Below are 20,705 nucleotides of genomic sequence, written 5' to 3'. Positions count from 1 at the left end.
GGTACTGGGCCAGCAACCAAAACTTCTGATCCAGAAACGGGGGAGAAACCTAGTTCTTTACAACAAACTAGATAGCTTAAGATGCCAACAGCTGGTCTGCCAGGATATGCTGGGCACTTCTATACTACATCATCATGGCAGACAACAGCACCGGGATGTGTTTGACCAGTCATCAGAGGTGTCAGGCCCTCAGTAGCACAGTTCGTAGGAATCAGATGGGTTTGGTGACCCCCGTTCACAATGCCTGGCCACTACACAAAGGCTACTGTAGCTGACTAGAGTTCTCACTGTTTCAAATAATAACCTTAGGCTGGGAGGGCTCCTGATGCAGTATCTAATATTCACTATTTATTAGCTCTGTTTGGTGCACCATGCTGAACAAACATGTAAATCTACCAGAAATGTAGGATGTAGAGGATACAGACAATATAACGCAAAGCTGGTTAGACAGCTGCAATACATTTTCCTGGGGCCCTCCTTAATCTTCTGCTTACCTAGACTGTGGCAGTTCATCTGTTCAGCAGAGTTGGTTAATGTGAGTTTATCACAGCTGTGCTCTGTGAGCTGTGATGACTCTCCACCTCCTCACTGAAGTTAGAGAGGTTTCTAAATGCAAACATATATATTTTCTACCCTCCCCTAATCTTTCAATGAACATTTTTTATTTTTATCTTCTCATTCTTTATTTTCCTTTTCTCTTTCTTGGTCACTGTAAAAAGGGAAGGGAAGGGAAGGGAAGGGAAGGGAAAACAAGTAAATAAAAATCCAACACATTCTGGATTTAGGTTTTTCTTGTTACAAATGTAATCATTAAAGAACTCACTTGAAATTCTATTTCCATTCTCATCAAATGGAACACGGCTTTAATTTTAATCAATACATGTTTGTACAACATAAGAACTGAAAAACTTAGGGACAGAAACCTAACAATACTTCTTTTGGCATGGGAATTATAAAGGAATCTAAGGGTGATAGTATTTATTATTTGTATTACTAAGGGGCCTAGGAAGCTTACTCTGGAACAAGGTTTTCTTTGTACCAAACAGTACAATAACAGAACAGAGAAGACAGTCTTAGACCATACCTATGCAATCCAGTCATGCCCGTTGCAGACAGCCATGAAGTAGCACTGACCCAGACTTGTACATCTATAAAAGGCAGTGAAATTGTGTCTAGAAATACTTACCAAAGTCCTGGAAACATTAAATATTTCATTAGCATAGTCCTGTGCTTGAGCTAATAAACCCTGCCTCTTGGTGTTTAGAAGCCAAATATCACCTTTACATTACTTTTAATTCATGCATATAATTTAAAATATGGCTGTATTAGAAGGCTCTACTAAAACCAAAAGTAGCTTATTTCCAAATTTCACCTTTATCCTGCTGGCATTTCTGCCAGTGAAAAAACTACCCTTGCTGCCACCTTCAGATGAGCCTCCTGCTACTGCAGTTTATCAGTGACCAAATGGTCTGTATAGGCCTGATGAGGGAATGGTGAGATCAGCTGCAGATGAGAAACAGGGAGTATTGCAGCAAAATATATAAAGCGAAATATATAGAGCAAAACATTTTATCTCACTCTTCTGGAAGATTTTTAGCATGTGATCTGAGTGATCCAGACTATGCATGCAGACTAGTCTGGGACAGATAAAAGAAAATACCTCTTCTCAGAGTATGTGGGAAGTTCATACCCACAGGAAGTCAGAAAATGAAATACTTGTGGACAGATTTTAAAGGATCATGAAGTTTTATGAGTTATAAAATCTAAAGCTAGGCCTGAGCTATAGAGTTCAGCTCAAACATAAATCAAAGTAGGAAATTTGGCTTGGGTTATATGAGAAATTAGAATTGATGGTACAGTTACAATTTGGATCTAGGTACTCAGAGTTCAATGAACAGACTTGCATTAAACATGTTTGATAAAATTTTAAGCTATATGTATCAGGAAATGCATCAGTAAATAGTCATTTTTCAAAGCTTGAAGAATCCACACCACACAAAGGAAGGATTCTTATCTTCTAACACCATCAATAAAGAATTAGCAAGGTAGCAGTGAGTGATACATGTCATAGTGAATTCAGGGCAAGAGAAATAGATCACTGAGCAGATCCAGTGTGGAAAAATACTTTTTTCCACTGTCCTAGCTTTTTAAGTTGTGGATCTGGGGAAAAGCAATTATTTCACATTAACATTGTGAAGCTAGTTTTATTTCTGTGTGCTAGCAACAAAGTGCATGAGGAAGAATATGTGTCTGAACTTGAGGAATAAATTGAGCTGTGGAGTGTTGCCATATCTTGTACTCTACTGGGTAAAACTAATCACAATCCTGTGTATGTTTCTTAAAACCCTAGCTTCATAAAAGCCTCAGCTACAGTTTCCAGCCCTTCTGATATGAAAATCTTTAGAACATGATACAATGCATAATAAATGTTAGAAAAACAGAGAAAATTTCTTCTTCTGTTATCATGATTTTACAACAATCACAGGCAGGAAAGGACCATCTCATGATTTTTTAACCTCTTGACAAGCCCTCACTGGGGAAGAATATTGTGAATCTGTGGAAATACATCCTTAAATGCTAGGGGGGGGAAAAAATCATATACTGAGTTTAGCAGTGGATATGTAGAACTCATTTAGATATGGAAGGTGATTATCTGGCACATACCCTGATTAAAAATGTTCCATTACTGTCTCCTTTCTGAGTATGATCTTCATGGCAATTTATCTATGTCTGTTACATTCAGAGTAAGATGAGGTGGCTGTTAACACCTTGTATATAATATTTGTAACACCCTATACCACTCTTTGCATAACAAGTTGAAACTGAGGTAATCTGAGTAATGCTTTGTCATTTCAAATTATTTTCATTTCTATTCTAAAAGCAGAAAGTGGCAGAGAAGAATATAGTGAAAAAGAAGGCCCTTCTAAAAAAATAAATTTTTTTGAGATTGCTGTGAGTTTGAATTTTGAATTTCAAGAAATCCAGAAAATATTAATTTCTCTAATGCATATGGTAAATAATGTAACCTTATTTCCACAATTATGCCATACTTAGTAAATAGTTTAATATAAATATGTGTCCATTATATACTATGTACTGGAGTAAACCAGAAAGTACTATGTATACTCCATAAACATGCAATGTCATTCTTTTTTCTGGGATAGAAAGTTGCATGCTTAAAGCTACTGTACAGACAGACAGAAATGGAGATGCATCTTGACATATTCTTAGGGACATGGATTACTGTACTTTTTTTCCCAATTCCTGTCACAATGGATCCATTTTGTAACCCTGCTCCCTGGCTCCTGGGCATGCCCTCCTCCAGCACCCAGCATGAGTAAAAGAAAGAAAGAAATAAGAAACAAATAAAAGGACCCATTGAACCCAACCCCTAGCCCAGCAGGCGAATTACCTAACCCTTCCATGTTTACACATTTTTACTTCATTGTTTTAGATTATACATATGTTTTCTTTATTGCTATACTTTGTTTCCATCATAACAAAATTGTTTAGTCTGTATCTTCCCTTTCAAGTTATTTGAAAGGTGTTGGAAGACACAGAAACTGCAAGCAGCATTAAAATGGTAAGCACTCCAAAGTGAGAAATATCAGAATTAAAATTTATGCATCATCCCCCTCTTGGTCATATTCATTAATTACACAATCACAACTCATAATGTTTTTATTTCAGACATCCCCTGCCTTAGTGCACAGAGCACATGGTGCTTAAGAATTAAGTTGGGGATTTAGGAAGTACAATTTCTTGACTATTGAACTGATTAACTTAATGTACAGTACAGTGTGTGCAATTATTCCTGTGGTAACAGCATTTAGAGATACTATCAGAGGTTTGAAGTAAAGGTAGGGTATGTGATTGACATTAATATAGCAAAAGAGATCCTTTGCCCCCAAAACTTTCCAAGCTAGACAGACAGAATAGCCATGGTTTAGCAAAGTGGTAGAGATCTATTTGCCCAGGGTCCTGTCTACTGTATTGGCCACATGAGTAATTAATGCAGCTCTGACAATAAACCCTGTATTTCAAAAGTCTGTTTCTGGACAAAGTGTGGTTATGCTGGAGAGTTTTTTCCAGCTACCTTTGCCCTAAAGTGCTGGATTATTCTTTGGAGGAAGAATGCAAGAAGAGCAATTCAAACTGGTGATAATGCCCTGGAGTTAGGTCTGTGATTGATGTCACACATTGTCACAATATAGCACTGCCCCCCCCCCCAAAATTAAAAAGATACAACAGATCTGAATCTCACTGCTTCTCTACCAGTGAGGCACACAGAGTGGTGCTGTTACACACTTGGAGCATAATTACGTATTTATATATTAGCAGTAACAGTTTCAACTATATCCTAGGCCTCTCCTTTGACAAGGTAAGTGGCAATGTTTTTTGAACTAGGGTTTTTTACACATGACAGCACAGCCTGGTTGCCGAAGACACCTGTCATTATAACATCAAGTTTTACAGCTTTTGTCATAGAGCAGTCCTTTGTGGAGTGGGCTCTTAGAACAATTTAATTGTTCCCTCTGATGGATTTATATTTGTACATTTACAAACACATAGATGCAAATCAACCATGGGATGAAATAGCACCTGCATATATAGATGAAGCTGTTCCTATATGGACACGTTAAAGGAAGAAACCACAAAACTCCTACATCTGAATGACCCAGAAAGAGGACTGCTCTGAACTTTGCTCATGTGAGTGGCAAGCTTCACTCATGGCACTCACACATGACACCAACAGAGTGCATCCAGACAGGGTAGACCATCTTTAGACTCTTCCCTACGCATGTATTCATACATAGCAACAAGTGACGTTTTGAAAGCAATACAATAACATGCTCTTCCCAGAGTCCCTAGTCTATTCTTGCAGCTAACTCCAGCAAGTAGAATGACTGGGGTAGCAACTCATTTCAGACTTAAAGCCAAGAATCTGTTCTTGCATGTCTTTGGTATGTCATACTGGAGCTCTGAATGTTGACAACTCACATGGGTACAGCCTGCAGCTGCATCCCACATATTCTGATCCTCTTTCAAACTCTTAATACAATAGGGTCTCAAATACATTGTGAGCAGAAGAAAACAACCCCCCATGTTCTATTTTGGTATGGTGAGCCCAAAGTCTATTGGCTGGGAGCTGTCATCAGACATGACCATATGTTACTCAATGGTATTACAAGTAAATCCTAATTGAGTGCAAATTATGAAGATTAAAGTCACCTCAGATTTAGCTGTATTATGCTGAGGCAAATGTATTTCAAAGTCCTGTTTAAAATGCTGGCAATTCTCAGCACAGAAATTAACAGGCTGTCATTACCTTGGATTTTATGAGCTGTTCTAAATGTCTGGAGTTCCTTGTTTGGAGCCCTTAGTCATAGAATGTAAGAACAGTCCTTTGCAGCTCAGACTGAAAAACACCAAAGACAATGTATTGTCAACAACTTTTGAAAAAATATTAAATGTTGATACAACTAAGTCACTGAAGAATCTTCGGGTATAAGCTTTTCATAAATAATGCTGAAAGACTGGATTACGGCTGTTGCAATGGTGGTTAAAATCAAAGATTTGAATGTAAGCAATCCACTGTTAGGATAAGCCAGGGCCAGTTTATAACAGGCAATGTATTACCTTTTAGAAACAACTGCCAGAAGGATCTTCCTTGGTGATTGAAGTTTATTACTGTTTCATAAGAGGTCTGTGAAGTACTAAGGAGCTGAATTTCATCTATTGGTGCACTTCAGATGATGCACTCCATTTTAATGAGATTAAAGGTTTAATGCAGATAAAATATTTTTATCTGTACAGTGCACCTGGATTCAACGCAGGGATTTCAGTGTGATTCACAGAGAGCCATTGGAGAGCTACATTCATCTTGATCAATAAGAGCTTCTGTTTTCTTTCCTTCTTTTCTATTCCATACAAAGTAAAAATGATCAGGACACATTTCTTCCTGTTTTCAGCACTGATCATGTGTAGCATACCTGCTGAGGAAATCTTTCAGCCAACCCTAGTGCTGGACATGGCTAAAGTTCTTCTGGATAACTACTGCTATCCTGAAAACCTAGTGGGAATGCAAGAAGCCATTGAACAAGCAATCAAGAGCGGGGAGATCCTGGACATCTCTGATCCAAAAATGCTGGCCAGTGTTTTGACAGCTGGAGTGCAGGGTGCTCTGAATGACCCAAGACTGGTGATTTCCTATGAACCATCACTGCATGCAGCTCCCAAACCAGAAGCTGAGCCTTCCCCCACTAATGAACAACTTCTGAGTCTTATTGAGCATGTGGTCATGTATGACAAGCTGGAGGGCAATGTTGGCTACCTGAGGATTGATTATATCATAGGACAGGAATTTGTGGAGAAAGTTGGAGCTTTTCTGGTGGACAAGGTGTGGAAGACGCTAATAGATACATCTGCCCTGGTGATAGATCTTCGTCACAGCACTGGGGGACAGATTTCTGGCCTCCCCTTCATCATCTCATACTTGCATGAAGATGACAAGATGCTGCATGTTGAGACTGTATACAATCGGTCCTCCAACATCACCACAGAGATATGGACACTGCCAAAGGTGTTGGGAGAAAGGTACAGCAAAGACAAGGATGTAATTGTTTTGATCAGCCGCCAGACCACAGGAGTGGCTGAAGATGTGGCTTACATCCTCAAGCACATGAACAGGGCTATCACTGTTGGGGAGAAGACAGCTGGGGGCTCACTGGACATCCAGAAGCTGCGTATAGGCCCCTCCAATTTCTATATGACAGTTCCTGTGTCACGATCTGTGAGCCCCTTGAGTGGAGGTGGGCAGAGCTGGGAGGTGAGTGGGGTGATGCCATGTGTGGCTACTGAGGCGGAGCAAGCCTTGCAGAAATCCCTGGACATCTTGGCAGTGCGCAGAGCAGTGCCTGGCACCCTAAGTCAACTCACAAACATATTAAAGGACTATTACAGCTTAGTGGAGCGGGTGCCATCACTGCTGCGGCACCTCGTCACCTCTGACTTCTCTTCTGTGCAGTCAGCAGAGGACCTGGCCACTAAGCTCAACACTGAGATGCAGACCTTATCTGAAGACCCCCGCCTGTTGGTCCGAGTCATGATGCCAGATGAAGCTGCTGCCCCCCCTGCTGAGAAGCCAATTGCTGTGGCAGCTGACTTACCTGACAATGAGCAACTGCTGCACGCCTTGGTGGATACTGTCTTCAAGATGTCGGTGTTGCCAGGCAATGTTGGCTACATACGCTTTGATGAGTTTGCAGATGCCTCTGTGCTTGCTAAGCTGGGACCTTACATTGTCCACAAAGTGTGGGAGCCCCTCCAAACTACAGAGAACTTGATCATGGACCTACGTTACAACCCTGGGGGCCCTTCCTCCTCTGCTGTGCCTGTGCTTCTCTCCTATTTCCAAGATCCTGCTGCTGGGCCTGTCCATCTCTTCACAACCTATGACAGACGTACCAACCACACACAGGAGTACAACAGCCAGGCAGAACTGCTGGGCCAGCCCTATGGGGCTCAGCGTGGAATCTACCTGCTCACTAGTCACCACACTGCTACGGCTGCTGAGGAGTTTGCTTACCTCATGCAGTCCCTGGGCCGTGCCACACTGATTGGTGAGATCACAGCAGGAAGCCTCTCACACACTCGTACATTCCCTCTGCTGCAGCCTAAGCAGGGAATAACCTGTGGCCTAACTGTCACAGTTCCTGTTATCACCTTCATTGACAACCATGGGGAAAGCTGGATGGGTGGAGGAGTTGTGCCTGATGCCATAGTGTTGGCTGAGGATGCACTGGAGAAGGCTGAAGAGGTGATAGCTTTCCACAAGAACATGGGAGTACTTTTGGAGGGTACTGGGAAACTCCTAGAGGCTCACTATGCCATCCCAGAAGTGGCTGGTAAGGCCAATGCTATGCTCAGCACCAAACAGGCCCAAGGAGGTTACCGATCAGCTGTAGACTTTGAGACATTGGCTTCCCAGCTTACCAGTGACTTGCAGGAGGCCTCAGGGGACCATCGGCTTCATGTCTTCCACAGCCATGTGGAACCAACACCAGAAGAACAGCTTCCAAACATGATTCCCAGCCCTGAGGAGCTGAGCTACATCATTGAGGCGCTCTTCAAAACTGAGGTACTTCCAGGCAACCTGGGCTACCTTCGCTTTGATATGATGGCTGAGGCAGAAACAGTGAAGGCCATTGGGCCCCAGCTGGTGCAGATGGTATGGAACAAGTTGGTGGACACAGATGCCATGATTATTGACATGAGGTACAACACAGGTGGCTACTCTACTGCTATCCCAATACTTTGTTCCTACTTCTTTGAGCCTGAGCCTCGTCAACACCTCTATACCGTCTTCGATCGTAGTACCTCCCGCAGCACAGAGGTGTGGACTTTCCCCCAAGTCACTGGCAAGAGGTATGGCTCCCTCAAGGACATCTACATCTTAACAAGCCATATGAGTGGCTCCGCAGCTGAAGCTTTCACTCGCTCTATGAAGGATCTCCACCGGGCCACAGTTATTGGTGAGCCCACTGTCGGTGGTTCTGTCTCAGTGGGCATTTATCGTGTTGGTAACAGTTCCCTATATGCCTCCATCCCCAGCCAAGTAGTGCTCAGCCCAGTCACTGGAAAAGTATGGAGTGTGTCTGGGGTGGAGCCACACATCACCATCCAGGCCAGTGAAGCCATTGCTGTAGCTCAGCACATTGCCAACCTGCGTGCCCAGGTGCCACAGACACTGCAAACTGTAGGCAAGCTTGTGGCAAATAATTATGCCTTTGTGGACATTGGGGCTGTTATAGCATCCAACCTCACCAAGAACATCAACAAAGACAGTTATAAAAGGATTAATACAGAAGAGGAGCTGGCCAGGATGGTGACTGCCAACTTGAAAGCTCTTTCTGATGATGAGCACCTGAAATTACTCTACATCCCTGAACATGCCAAGGACAGCATTCCAGGGATCATGCCAAAACAGGTACTGCTCTCTTGTACCCAGCTATACTGATGCCAGCTAGAGTGGGAGCACTGAGTCAGATATCTTACCTTGTTTCTATGCCATATCATAAACCCACCAGGATTTGCCTGTACCCAGAGGAGAAGCCAGTGCCTGAGTGGGGTTTTGGAGGTTGAGCTCCCTCTGACAGTAAGGCAAATCAGGGTAGCAGCTTGTAGTAGTAGATGGTAGTTCTGGATGTATGCATTTTGGGAACAACCTTCAGGTTGTGAATCTCTGCCAGTTGCTATCTGCCCCAAGCAAATATGCAGGGCTTCACAGTTAGAAGGAAGATATCTCGTTGTCTCTATAATCCCCTCTCTTTCAGTGCTATGGCTTTTCAAGCTGTAATAAATGAATGCAGAAACCCACTGGTTACAAAATGAGTTTGTAATTTAAGAAAAATTTTGTTGGACCAGAGTAAATGCATATACCCACAAAACATGCAGCCACATACACTTTAATGGATTCTTCTATATAAAATTGCTGTACCTGACTTCTATTACACCAGAATAACAAGTAACTCTTTTGGTAGTGACAGCAGAAAGTTGAGTCTCCCAGTGACCTAGAAATACTTTGGAAGAAGTATCTGGGTGGAAGTTAGGTGACCCCAGGGAAAAATTGATTTTTAATAATCTACTTTTGTCCTTGCTATGTGGTTTGCATAACAGTCTATGCTTTGTTCCAAGCCTGGGTATTTATACACTAGTCTGCCTTGGCAATCTTTCTTGTTCATTGTTGTGCTGGAGGGAGCTCCCAGGAGCACTTGTTAAAATTCCATCTTCAAATTAAAGGAAGGGTTAGGATAACCTGATCCCTTTCTTGGATGGAGTTAGCTCCTTTCTGGCTACTGCTCTAGCATGGCTATCAGAGATGTCTTTTCTCCAGGGACTCATAAAATTACTTTTTGAAGAGAATGTATTTGCCTTTGCAATGAACCAGAGTATACCAAGTGTCAGATAACTATTAAATGTTTCCCGGGGGAGGAAATCTATGGGCTTCCACCCTCTGAAGTTTTTGGCATGCATGATATAAGGCGAGCATGACCTTTGTGGTATTGTCTCCAACACTAAGGTCAAGGACAGAGTCTAAGCATTGCCAGGGGAGTGCATTTTTATCAAGTTTTTTAACCAAGAGATTCTGGCCCCATTCTTGCCTCTAAGCTTAAATGGAAATAATTAATTAAAGGATTTTTCTATTCCATCACTTACTTTCCCTCCTGCATTTGTTGGGTGTGGAAAACTTCACTCTAAAGATGTTTTTGACAGAGCTCCCTGCTATGTTATTAGCAACTTATCAGTAGTGATACATCATAATTTCTTCCCATTCTATAAAGTAGACCCATCTTGCAAATTAATCGCTTTTTTCACTGAAGGCTGTTAATAGATGTTGTTGGCTATTTTTACTTGTTCAGACCTTACTTTATTCAGACCTTGAATGTTGAGAACAAGATGTAAAGGACAAATATCTTATTTGTCTCATGACATGAAATCCTGATCCTGATAGAGCTAGTGAGGAAATGACATTATAGTAATTAATGCTTCTGTTTATCTCAGTTCTTTGTCAAGCAAAGTGATGGGAAGAGGTCAGACATACATACATAAGAATGAAATCACATCAGTGTGGATGAAAATCAGGACAGTGTGGATGAAAATGTGAGATTTATTCAAGGGGAAATAATGTATAAATAACAGTGGAGAAGCACAGGTTTCTTATGAAGCTAAAATAGTTTCCAAAGGTGTATGCATTCTCTTATAGCGCTTAAGGAAATTGGGAGGCAGAGAGACAAGAGAGCAGTGGTAAGACATTTTAAGGTGAAAGAGGATGAATGAACGAAGACAATGAAGTCATTAAAGGCTTTTCCTTGTGATAGAGGTAAAAGAAAATTCACCTATTCCACAAAGCACTGGGGAGCAGGAGTACCTTCATTCCTGCCTTGCTTTTGCAGAGTCAAGAGGGTTACTTTGCGTAGAACATTTCGGGAATACCCCATACCAACACCCCAGAGAGCAAATGCCTTCAGATTACAGTGAAGCTTACATGATGGCATTAATTGCATTTATAAATTATTAATTTTTTTGGACAGTCCTATACATGGAAATGGTAGCTCTTTTAATCTGTATCACATTTATTCCTCAAAAACCTAAAAGCTAATTTTTCTCTCATACTACCTACTTCCAAGCCACCCTTTCCCTTGACAGTAGAATTTTCTTGATAATGACCTTGACAGTGAAGCAGATCCAACACAATTAAATGAAAGTGATGATGAATAACTGCAGGAAGGATGGGATGGGACATAGGAGACAGACAAGTGAAATGCGTGTAGGCCTTTGCATCTGCTACACTAGAAGAGCTGCTGAAGCATAATGCAGGGTAGTGAATATGTCTCCTCTATGACAGCAGCAAGGTCAATGCTAGCTGGAGTTGTCTGCTGCATAAATGCCACTTTACAAAGTCAGACTTCCCAGCGGCAAATGTTGTATGTGTTACTTGTGATTCAGAAAACAGCATTTTGCTTGTAAGTCAGAGCTCTATAAACTTGCTGATGTGCAGTTCAATAAGCCCTACTTCTTATTCTTCTGTTTGCCTCTCTGCCTCCAGTCATACCTTCCGTTCATACTGAAACACTTGTGTTCATGAATATCTGAGTATTGTAGACTACCTATGGAAGAACTACTGCCTGATTTTGGCAAATGTGTTATGTTAATTTTAAGTGAGAAGTGTCTCACTGAGTGACTTTATTGGCCCCTTGATAATGCCCAAATACTTCTAATGCAGTCTTCATGCCTAAGAGAATTTTTGTATTAATGTTTTAGATAAGCAGCTGAAAATGCTGATCAAAGACAAAAAGGAATCCTTTATAAAGAGAAATTATTCCTTCATTTAGAGGAATTTCTCAGATAAATAATATGTATCCATAGCAGAGTATTATACTTGCTGAAGGAGGCAATATTTACAGATATTTCACCAGAAAGGAGTACAGTTTGCTCATGTCCCTTCATTAATGAGTGAAATCAAAATGTTCAGCCTCAAAGTGTCAAGATAGATAATCAAATTCCTACATCTGTTCCCAGCAGGTGGAAAAAAATCGTTGTGGGCCTATATGATGCTGATTTATATCAATATAATCACAGTAAACTCAGTGGATCTATACAGGTTCATGCAAGCCAAAAAAATGTCCCATGTTTGACTTTCATTGACTCATCACCTTTTGCAGTTCATGTTTGCTTCTTGTATTTGGCGCAGAAAAGAATATGACACTTTATTAATCACTCCTGTTCTGTTTCTAATACCTTTCATCTTCTGATCCTGATACTCAAGCTCAATGCAGCTACATCTGCCATTACAATCCCACCAAAGAGATTTCTTTGTGATAATTTTTTCTATTATTATTAATGCTACAGTAGATTTGGCCATTAGTTTTAAGGATTTTAAATGGGTTTTGGATGAAAATCAAAACTTAACCATGAATCGTGTTTTCAGGTTTTGCTTTCAAATGTAATCTTCCAGGGCATTGACTAGAAAATAACTGCTCACTGGCTTGCAATGAGTATTACAAACTGTGTATTGTCAGAGCAGGCTTACACACCACTGTGCAGTGCCACCCTTAGCGGGGTGAAAGTACAGCTTCTCACTCTGCCCTGCACTCCCTCAATGGGGATTGAGAGCCTTAAATAACCTCTTTTAATCCTTTCCAGAGCACTGTCCCAGAGGGTTTCAGCTTTTGCTTGTGGTAAACCCCCCATCCTGGCTGTCTTGGTGCAATGGAGAGCAGGATTAGAATTCAAAGCTACAGTTCTGGAAAAACTGGAGAAATGATCTGTGAAAAGCAGGATGAGGTTAAATGAGAACACATGCAGGGTTCTTACACAGTTTCTAGGGTGATAGTAATTGACTGCACAACTCTGGGAGGAAAAACAGCTTGTTTAGGGGGAGCACTGTAAAAAATTATGTGGGTTTTTCAGAGTTCATAATCTGAATACAAGTCAGTAGAGTCAAGTTGCAGTAATAAATAATAATGATCAAACTGGAATGGATAATGAGGAATATAATCAGTAAGACGTGAACTCTTCTGCCACATTCAGCTCTAAAGAAAATTCATCTAGTGTATACTATGTACAGTATTGGACAATGCTTTTCTGGAAAGATGTGGCTCAAATGCAGAAACAGCAGAAAAGAGGAACAGTAGTAAAGAGAAGACTGAATAAGAGTCATCCCTAAAAAGTTTAAAAGATTTGAGTTGTTTATTCCAGAGAGAAGAAAACTGAGAGGAGACATGAAAACAGTCTTCAGATATATGAGGCTGTTTCAAATATGAAGAGAATAATCTGTTCCCTTGTCCATGGTAAATAGGCCAAGAAGTAATGCACTTAAACTGTAGAAAGTAGTGAACTTAGACTGTTTACACTAGATGTTAAAAACATCTTTGTAATAGTAAAGCTAGTGACGTACTAGGCTGGATTGCCTGGAAATGACCCAGTGATATGGGTGTTTTTAAGAGCAAGTGAGAATCAGCTGTAAGGGATGTAGCTGATCCTGCTCTGTCCTTGAGCTGGGGGACCTACTAGGATGAATGGTTCCATTCCAGACTGTGAGGGTACACAAGGAACCCAAATGTTATTCTAAGAAAGAAAGACGCAACCCCACTGCCCAGCATTCAGAATCTCGTGGTTCTTAAACCAATCTCAGGATTTGCAATGGCACAGGGGTGTTGGCTTGTAGTATTTTAACAGCTGGCAGTTGACAGCACAACCAACCTTAACATTGCAATGGTCAGCACAATTAGCTATGAAAATATAGTTTCCATCTAAATAGACAAAGCAACTTAGGGGAGAGGTGAAAAAGAAGAAAAGAGGGAAGAGTGGCACAGTTGGAAAAGTAGTTTGCCCATGGTTGGGGTATATGTCAGTAGCAGAATTAGGGATGAAACTCCATGCATGATTTGTAGGGCAGCGTTCTAGGTTCTATTTTGTGTCACATCACTTGTTCCAGTTAGGCTAGTCACTTGCAGAAGGAGACTGCAGAATAGGGCTGAAGACTCTATATAGTTAACAAAAACCAATTCTTCCTTGGCCTAAGTGGTGTTAGCTTAGAGGTCCATTAGTTGACCCACATTGCTTATCATGTTCTTAGTAAGGCACCTGAGGGTTTATATTTAACATCAAGTCATTTGTATGTAAACATTGCCTGAATGAGCAGCAGGATCTTACTTTCAGCTGCATCCTGTTCCCAGCTTGTTCTTGGCCTGCAGACAGAGCCCTGCCTTCCAAAGGAAAGTGTGCTGTTGCTCTCTGAAGCTAGTCTTACCCCTTAAGTACCAGCAGCACATGGCCCATGTGCCAGTGTCATGAACCTGTAGTTTTTACTCTCTACTGTCAGTATCAGCCTCCTCCCCTCTTTTGCTTAAAAATTAGGAGGCTTTCCCCAGCACACCAAAATTACATTCCGAGTGCTTTTCATTTGACTTCTGGTATTAGAGCCTTTAGAATAGATATATTTTCATACCTTTTCCTGCAGCCATGAAGATGAAGAAGAGTTTCTTTGAGATCCTTGAATATTCATTTTATCCTATGAGACTTAAGGCTTTAAAATAAATCTGCTCACCTTGAAATCCAGGAGTTAGCAACACTGCTAGCAAGTACTGAAGTCCTCAGTGCACAAACATGTAATGCAGCACAGTAAAAGAACAAGTGGAAAAAAATTATTTACCAGACAGACAGAGGGGTTGTTCTTAATCAACATACTTATGGGTATGCATCTAGCAATTACTGTTGGAGTCAAAGCTAAGAAATCTGTGCATTTAGTTAAGATATCATTAGTAAGTGACTGAGAGCAACACATTAATTTTATTTGGAGATGTTACCAATGAGTGATGACTTTTTTCTCCTAGGGGCACCAGTACCTCTGAACTATATAAGCTCTGTCAGAACAATGAAATTCATGCTGGATATATTCTTCAAAACTGTGATTTGTTAATCAAAGTACAGTGGGCAGATCAAGCAGCATTGCTGTCACTGGGAAGTTGATTGGAAGTGACAAACTCAGTAGTGCTGGACTTCTATGCAGTCCAGATACAATGTTATCTGGACTGCATATCAGTCCAGATACAATGGTTATTTTCACAAGGTACAGTGAGAAGGAAGGTACAGAAAAGGACTCAGTGGAGTTTGCTCTTACCATCAGATCAATAACTACTTGCCAACTGGGCTTTTAAATTAATGTTTGAAATTTTTGCCTTTTTGGCATACGGAAGGAACTGAATGATGAAGAAACCTGGGGCAGCCAGAAGTGTGATATGGTGGGTAATTTTCCCTCAGGTAAAGGCAAAGTGCTTGAGCTGTGTCAAACACAGCTGCATTTATACACCTTGGAAACCCTCTTTCTGCTGTGGCAGACCTGCTTTTGGCAGGAGTGCAACCCCAGGCCAGAGCTCTACCTGTAGGGCAGGAGATTGCCTGATGACTCTACAATTGCAGAAAGCCCAAATGCCTCCCAGATTCTGCAGTATATTGCAGGTTGGGAGAGCACCTTTTAGCACATGGCTTACTGCTTACTCCTTGTACTTTTGGGTCTAAATTATGGATTGTCTGGGGCTGAACTATGACAGAGGGCAACTGATTAAAAAGCAAGTATAAAATCATTTTCACAGCAGTCCTGAGGAGAAAAGGCCAAATTGTTGAAGGTCACATAAGTCATATATATCCCAAAGCCTTATGGCCTTAAATTGAAGGCGAGTCTTGCATTTTCAGACACATGTAAGCAAAACAGAAGTTTGGCAATAGGATCAGGCTACGTCTCAATGCATGTAGGGGTTGCTAGGATGACTTTATTAGATACCTACACATTGCTATTTAAAAATGTCTGCTGTTCAATAACATAAGCTAAACAAAATGAAATTAATCACAGCCTAACACGTGAGACTGCAGACACACAGCCACCATATAAGAGATTTAACACATCAGCCTCATAAGTATCCTAGCACATGCCCAACACATCAGATTCCTTACTCTCACAGGGATTGGCTTATTAAGAGGGGCTGGGGCCATCCCCACCTGTAGCTAGCAGCTGTTTGTCAGCTGAGGCCAATCAAGAGATTATAAAAGTCTCAAGTGCCTTATTTAGAAAGAACTGCAAAAGGAAACAAGTGGGCTTGGGTGGTAGGTCTGGGACAGTGGTCTGTGCTGCAGGCTGGGGAATGCTTCTTATAGCCTTTGCAAGCTCTTTGGTCCAAGGAAATTCCTTTATTTTTGAAAAATAAACTGAGCCCTGACAAATAGGTGCCTGCTCCATATTCTGGGCACCCTATGCTGGGAAAACAGTTCATCAGCCAATGCTAACCTGTGTTTAATATGCAAAAATCTTAATATCATTCATTATGTTCTTCAAGCTTGGTCACATTCCTCATATATGTCCCACCTGGACTAAACTTGATCCACATAATTCTTTTTAAATCTTGTGCCAAGCTATCAGTGCCAGCAAATGATTTGTTTTGTTTTTCCAAACTCTTTCAGATCCCTTCCCCAGAAGTATTTGAAGATCTGATTAAATTTTCATTCCACACAAATGTATTTGAAAACAACGTCGGCTATCTGAGATTCGATATGTTTGGAGACTCTGAACTTCTAACCCAGGTGTCCGACCTACTGGTAGAGCATGTTTGGAGGAAAATTGCTCACACAGATGCATTAATCATAGACATGAGGTAAACCTTTGAATGGCAAATAACCAAAGCTCTTTCAAAACAGCATTTTATTTGTAACAGTGAATTAGCTTTACATGGCTTACTGTCCTGTTTACAGGCTAAAATTGCTGGAATTAAATGAGAAAAGGAAAGCAGCCAAGGAAAACAATAACAGTCTGGGAGTATATCTCAAGATAAATTGTACCATCACTTGAGATGTTTACAACTAAATAGTCATATTTAGGGAATATATTGCAGAATGCAATCCTGGATGTCACATCTGTTTTTCTCTGATTTCTTTCTAATCTAACTCTGCATGTGCCTTGTATTCATTATATACATATATATATATATATATATATATGGCTTAATTAAATCTTTTACTGCAGGCAGTGGTCAAGTGATTGAACAGTCAAAAAAACAGACCATGCATAAGGCTGTATTACAACATCTGGTTTGCCATATCTGCAGTATTAAATTATCGTGTACAGAATGAGCCTTAAGCACAGAGGTGGCTTAAAGGTACTGTAGTACTCCTAGACGCTGCTGCAGCAAGCTACAGCATCATATGCCTGCTCTCAACTTAGGATACTGTTGAACACTCCAGCGTGTCAACAGTGCTGCAAATCTTATGAGCCAGAAGATGGCATCCTTTTGTTGCCAGCTATCAAAGCAGATGAGTATAACAAATATGCATTTCCCATACAATATTTAGGTAAGTCCTTCCCTTAGTTTGGTCCAGAGCTAATGTTTGTGAGACCAGAACATTATGAATATCGACTAAAGAAAAGAAGGCTTTTGTAAGAACTCATTTTTAACACTAGAACCACTTATGTCTGCTGCCATCATGGGGCTCTCGGTAATCTTCTTAACATTCTTCTGGGATTTGCAGCATGTGCAGGAAAAGATGAGCACAACAATGAGAGAAAGCAGAGAGAGAGATCTCACTGTGTGAGCACAGAGGAGGCAGGGCAACAACTAGCAAAACACACCCGTGACTGAATTAAAATTCAGCAAAGGCACCACTATCTTCCAATAGACTTGAGATGGGACTGGGACTTTCCTCTTTCTTGCCCCAGTTTTCTCCCAAGCTAAAACTTGTATCAGGGCCGGGGGCAATAAAACAGCAAAGGTGGAATCATGTCTCAGGTACCAAATGGTCTGATTATAGTTCTTTTCTTGGGTTGCTCTGGTGTTTTTATATTTAATATATTTCCAGCCCTTTGAGTGCACACAAAAGACCCAGTGTCTGAAGGCATATAAAAGGGAACCCCAAACATTTTACATTTTGAAATTCTCCCTAAACCAATCTTACGATTTTAAGCAAGACTGATAATTTCAATTTTGCTTGTGATTAACAATAATCAATGTTTTTCACCTTACAGGTTTCCCTCCCTGGAACTACTGGGCTACTCATGAACTTTGTATTTTGATAATTTCAATTTTGTATGGGATTAACCATAATGCATAATGACTCTCGCCTTAATAGTTTCCCTTCATGGAACAGCTGTGCCATTCATGAACTTCATGTTTTTAACCTTCACAGCATTGAGAAGAGATAAACAGCTTCCCAGATGTCACACAAGAAGTTTGTAATGAAGTACTTGCCTGCCTCCAAAAGTTAACCTAAAATTCTAGCAACTGCTCAGTTATTATCACTGACTAAAGTTTCTGTAGTTTCACTGCCTGCAAGAGAGTCCCAGGAATAGCTCTCCAGCACTGCTCTAGCTGCTTGTTTACCACATACTTCATTCATGATGGCAGCCTCCTGGCTGCCTCCTGGGCTGTGCAGCAGCAACAGGACCTCCTGGCAGCACAGCCCTACCCAGGACACATCTGAAGAGGCTTATTTCGGTTCTAGCTGGTCACAGTGTGAATCCAGCATACAGCTCCCAAATTCTGCAGAATAGAGAGGTAGCTTCAGTCTTTGGGACAGAGGCCTCCTGGATTGTCTAATCCTTTTCTAGAGGTGAAAAAAACTTAGTTATGGACTGGACTGAACAAAACTAATTTTCTAGCAGGTTTTTGCTAGAATGTCTGTGCCAGGCATTCCTAATATCACCTACAGGAAAGCACTGTATTTGTCTACTACTAATGAGGGAAATACAAACATTTCCAATGCTGTACATGCTCTAGTATTAGTGAAAAGTGAGAGACAAAATAGAATTCGGTATTCCATTGTGTGTATTCATAGCAGGAGTTTTCTGATGACACTTGGGCTCTTCAGTGAATTTAATCTTCAGAGACTGGTATGAAATTAAACTACAACCCAAGTTTTCAAACGTGACAGTCCTAAATGAAACAGCTAATGCAATCTTTAGGCACAAAAAGAAATGGCCTGATCTTAAAAGGTGCCAAACTCCAAGTGTTCTCATCGTGTGCAGCAAAAAATAAGAACATGACAGTCCTACAAACATATGTTGCTTAAATTGGGATCTACATTTATATATTAGGGTTTAGGTATTTACTCATGCTGCCTATGTCAGTAATAGCATGGGTTATTTCGAATAGAAGAATAACAAGAATCTGATGTTTCTCTGCATTTTAAGAGTCTTTGCTTACTTTCTGATTTTTTTCCAGGTTGAATCAAGAAAAGTGTAGATTCAGTTTTATGTTTGCTTTTGAAGTCATTTGTGGGCAATAACAATTCAAGACACTTACACAGGATTTTGTTTCTCTGATAAATATGTAAATGCTGATAGGGAAGAATTAATGTAAATTATCAAAATGTAGCCATAAACCCTTTCAGTACGGATGTTAAGGAACAATACTTAGAAGGGAGATTTACTGTCTGCCACAAATTTTCAATTGTTTCCTTAATATTTTTAATTTTTGAAAAGGTACAATATTGGAGGCTCCACCACTTCCATAGCAATCCTGTGCTCATACTTCTTTGATGAAGGACAGAAAATTCTCTTGGACAAAGTTTATGACAGACCCAGTGATTCAGTAAAGGACATACGGACCCAGCCACAGCTGAAAGGTAAAATGACAATTTCTTTTTAGAGTAGCTTTTCATTTCAGATGTCCCTCCCTGTGTATTTTAAAGTGACCCATTAGACACCGAAAGCACCTTCCACAATTAGCTCAAGCTGTTCAGAGAATGCAAAACCAAAAATATGCGTTTCAGCCATGTCCTTCAATGCCATCTATAAATAAGTTTATTGCTCCTAGAAATGGGATATTTTAGGCACAGATGCTTGTGTACTGGTCCCCAGAGGTTTAGTTGAATACTTTGTACAGCAGCTGTGACTTGTTGCTTTTAAAAGTTGGCAAAATTAAAAACAAATCCTGTGCTGCATAGACCTCTAGGAATATCTCTTCCAATACTCACACATAGTTTTATATGTAGCTACTCACTTCCTACCTGTGTAATCCACTATTTCAGTAGGTGAAAACACTCACAATAGCCCAGTTTGTCCAGAGAATGTAAGAGAGAAAGAAAACCAGTATATTTTGCACATCTGAGTGAGTTTGGAGCATTTGGCAATGTATCACACACACGCCCCTTTCTGCCTTGCTGTCCATGGAAGTAGAAAGGATGCTGCAACATGCAGAAACAGAGCTCTTCAGTGCTCGTGAAGTGCAGTTAGAGTCCTAAGAAGCCTTAAATATTGGTTTTAATTCTTTTTCCCTTTAAAGCGAAGACAGTACCAAAAAAGGTGTCAAAACGGTATCTGCAATTATTGGCTTGGAGCATGCTGAAATGGTTCAACTTTGTCACAGGCTTCAGGGTCCATCTATTTTCCCAGGCAGTCAGAGGTGGGCTGTGCTAAGGGATACGATTACTATGGACACATTTCAGTTTCCATCAAAGAGAACAGGCAGACTCATATTAACTTCAAAGGAGCTGGATCTGGTCCTGTATTATATATATCTACTGTGAAAAGGGTCTTCTAATGGATACTACATCTATAGCAAAATGAGAAGAGCAAAGATGGTGTGAAAATTAATTACCGTGCTATCGGCTCCTCTCTTACAGTTTGGTATGAGAATTATATGTCATACTGTAACTTA

General features: G+C 40.7%; 1 protein-coding gene and 1 long non-coding RNA gene across 3 annotated transcripts in view; one reads left to right on the top strand and one right to left on the bottom strand.

The window, feature by feature from the left end:
• Positions 1 to 686: 686 nt before the first annotated feature.
• LOC113481605 lies at positions 687 to 5,383 on the bottom strand. Its single transcript, XR_003398710.1, has 3 exons — positions 5,330 to 5,383; positions 1,085 to 1,148; positions 687 to 709 (listed from the first exon to the last, which is right to left on the bottom strand). It is a non-coding gene; the product is annotated as an uncharacterized LOC113481605 (long non-coding RNA).
• Positions 5,384 to 5,810: 427 nt separating this feature from the next.
• The window catches only part of RBP3 (retinol binding protein 3), a 17,426-nt gene continuing 2,531 nt past the window's right edge, over positions 5,811 to 20,705 (top strand). Inside the window, exons 1-3 of one of the 2 annotated variants that reach the window (XM_026851710.1) lie at positions 5,812 to 8,989; positions 16,519 to 16,709; positions 19,529 to 19,671. In XM_026851710.1, the coding sequence (XP_026707511.1) occupies positions 5,942 to 8,989; positions 16,519 to 16,709; positions 19,529 to 19,671 (3,382 nt within the window). In that variant the 5' untranslated portion in view covers positions 5,812 to 5,941. Of the gene's footprint in view, positions 8,990 to 9,081; positions 9,341 to 16,518; positions 16,710 to 19,528; positions 19,672 to 20,705 lie in introns of those variants that run through there. The other variant, XM_026851711.1, reaches the window with a different exon arrangement.

The sequence above is a fragment of the Athene cunicularia genome (assembly GCF_003259725.1).
Source record: "Athene cunicularia isolate RWA chromosome 6 unlocalized genomic scaffold, athCun1 chr6_part1, whole genome shotgun sequence".
NCBI classification, from domain to species: Eukaryota; Metazoa; Chordata; class Aves; order Strigiformes; family Strigidae; genus Athene; species Athene cunicularia.
The sequence above is the reverse complement of the archived record's forward strand: the minus strand, read 5'-3'. Positions and strand labels throughout refer to the sequence as shown.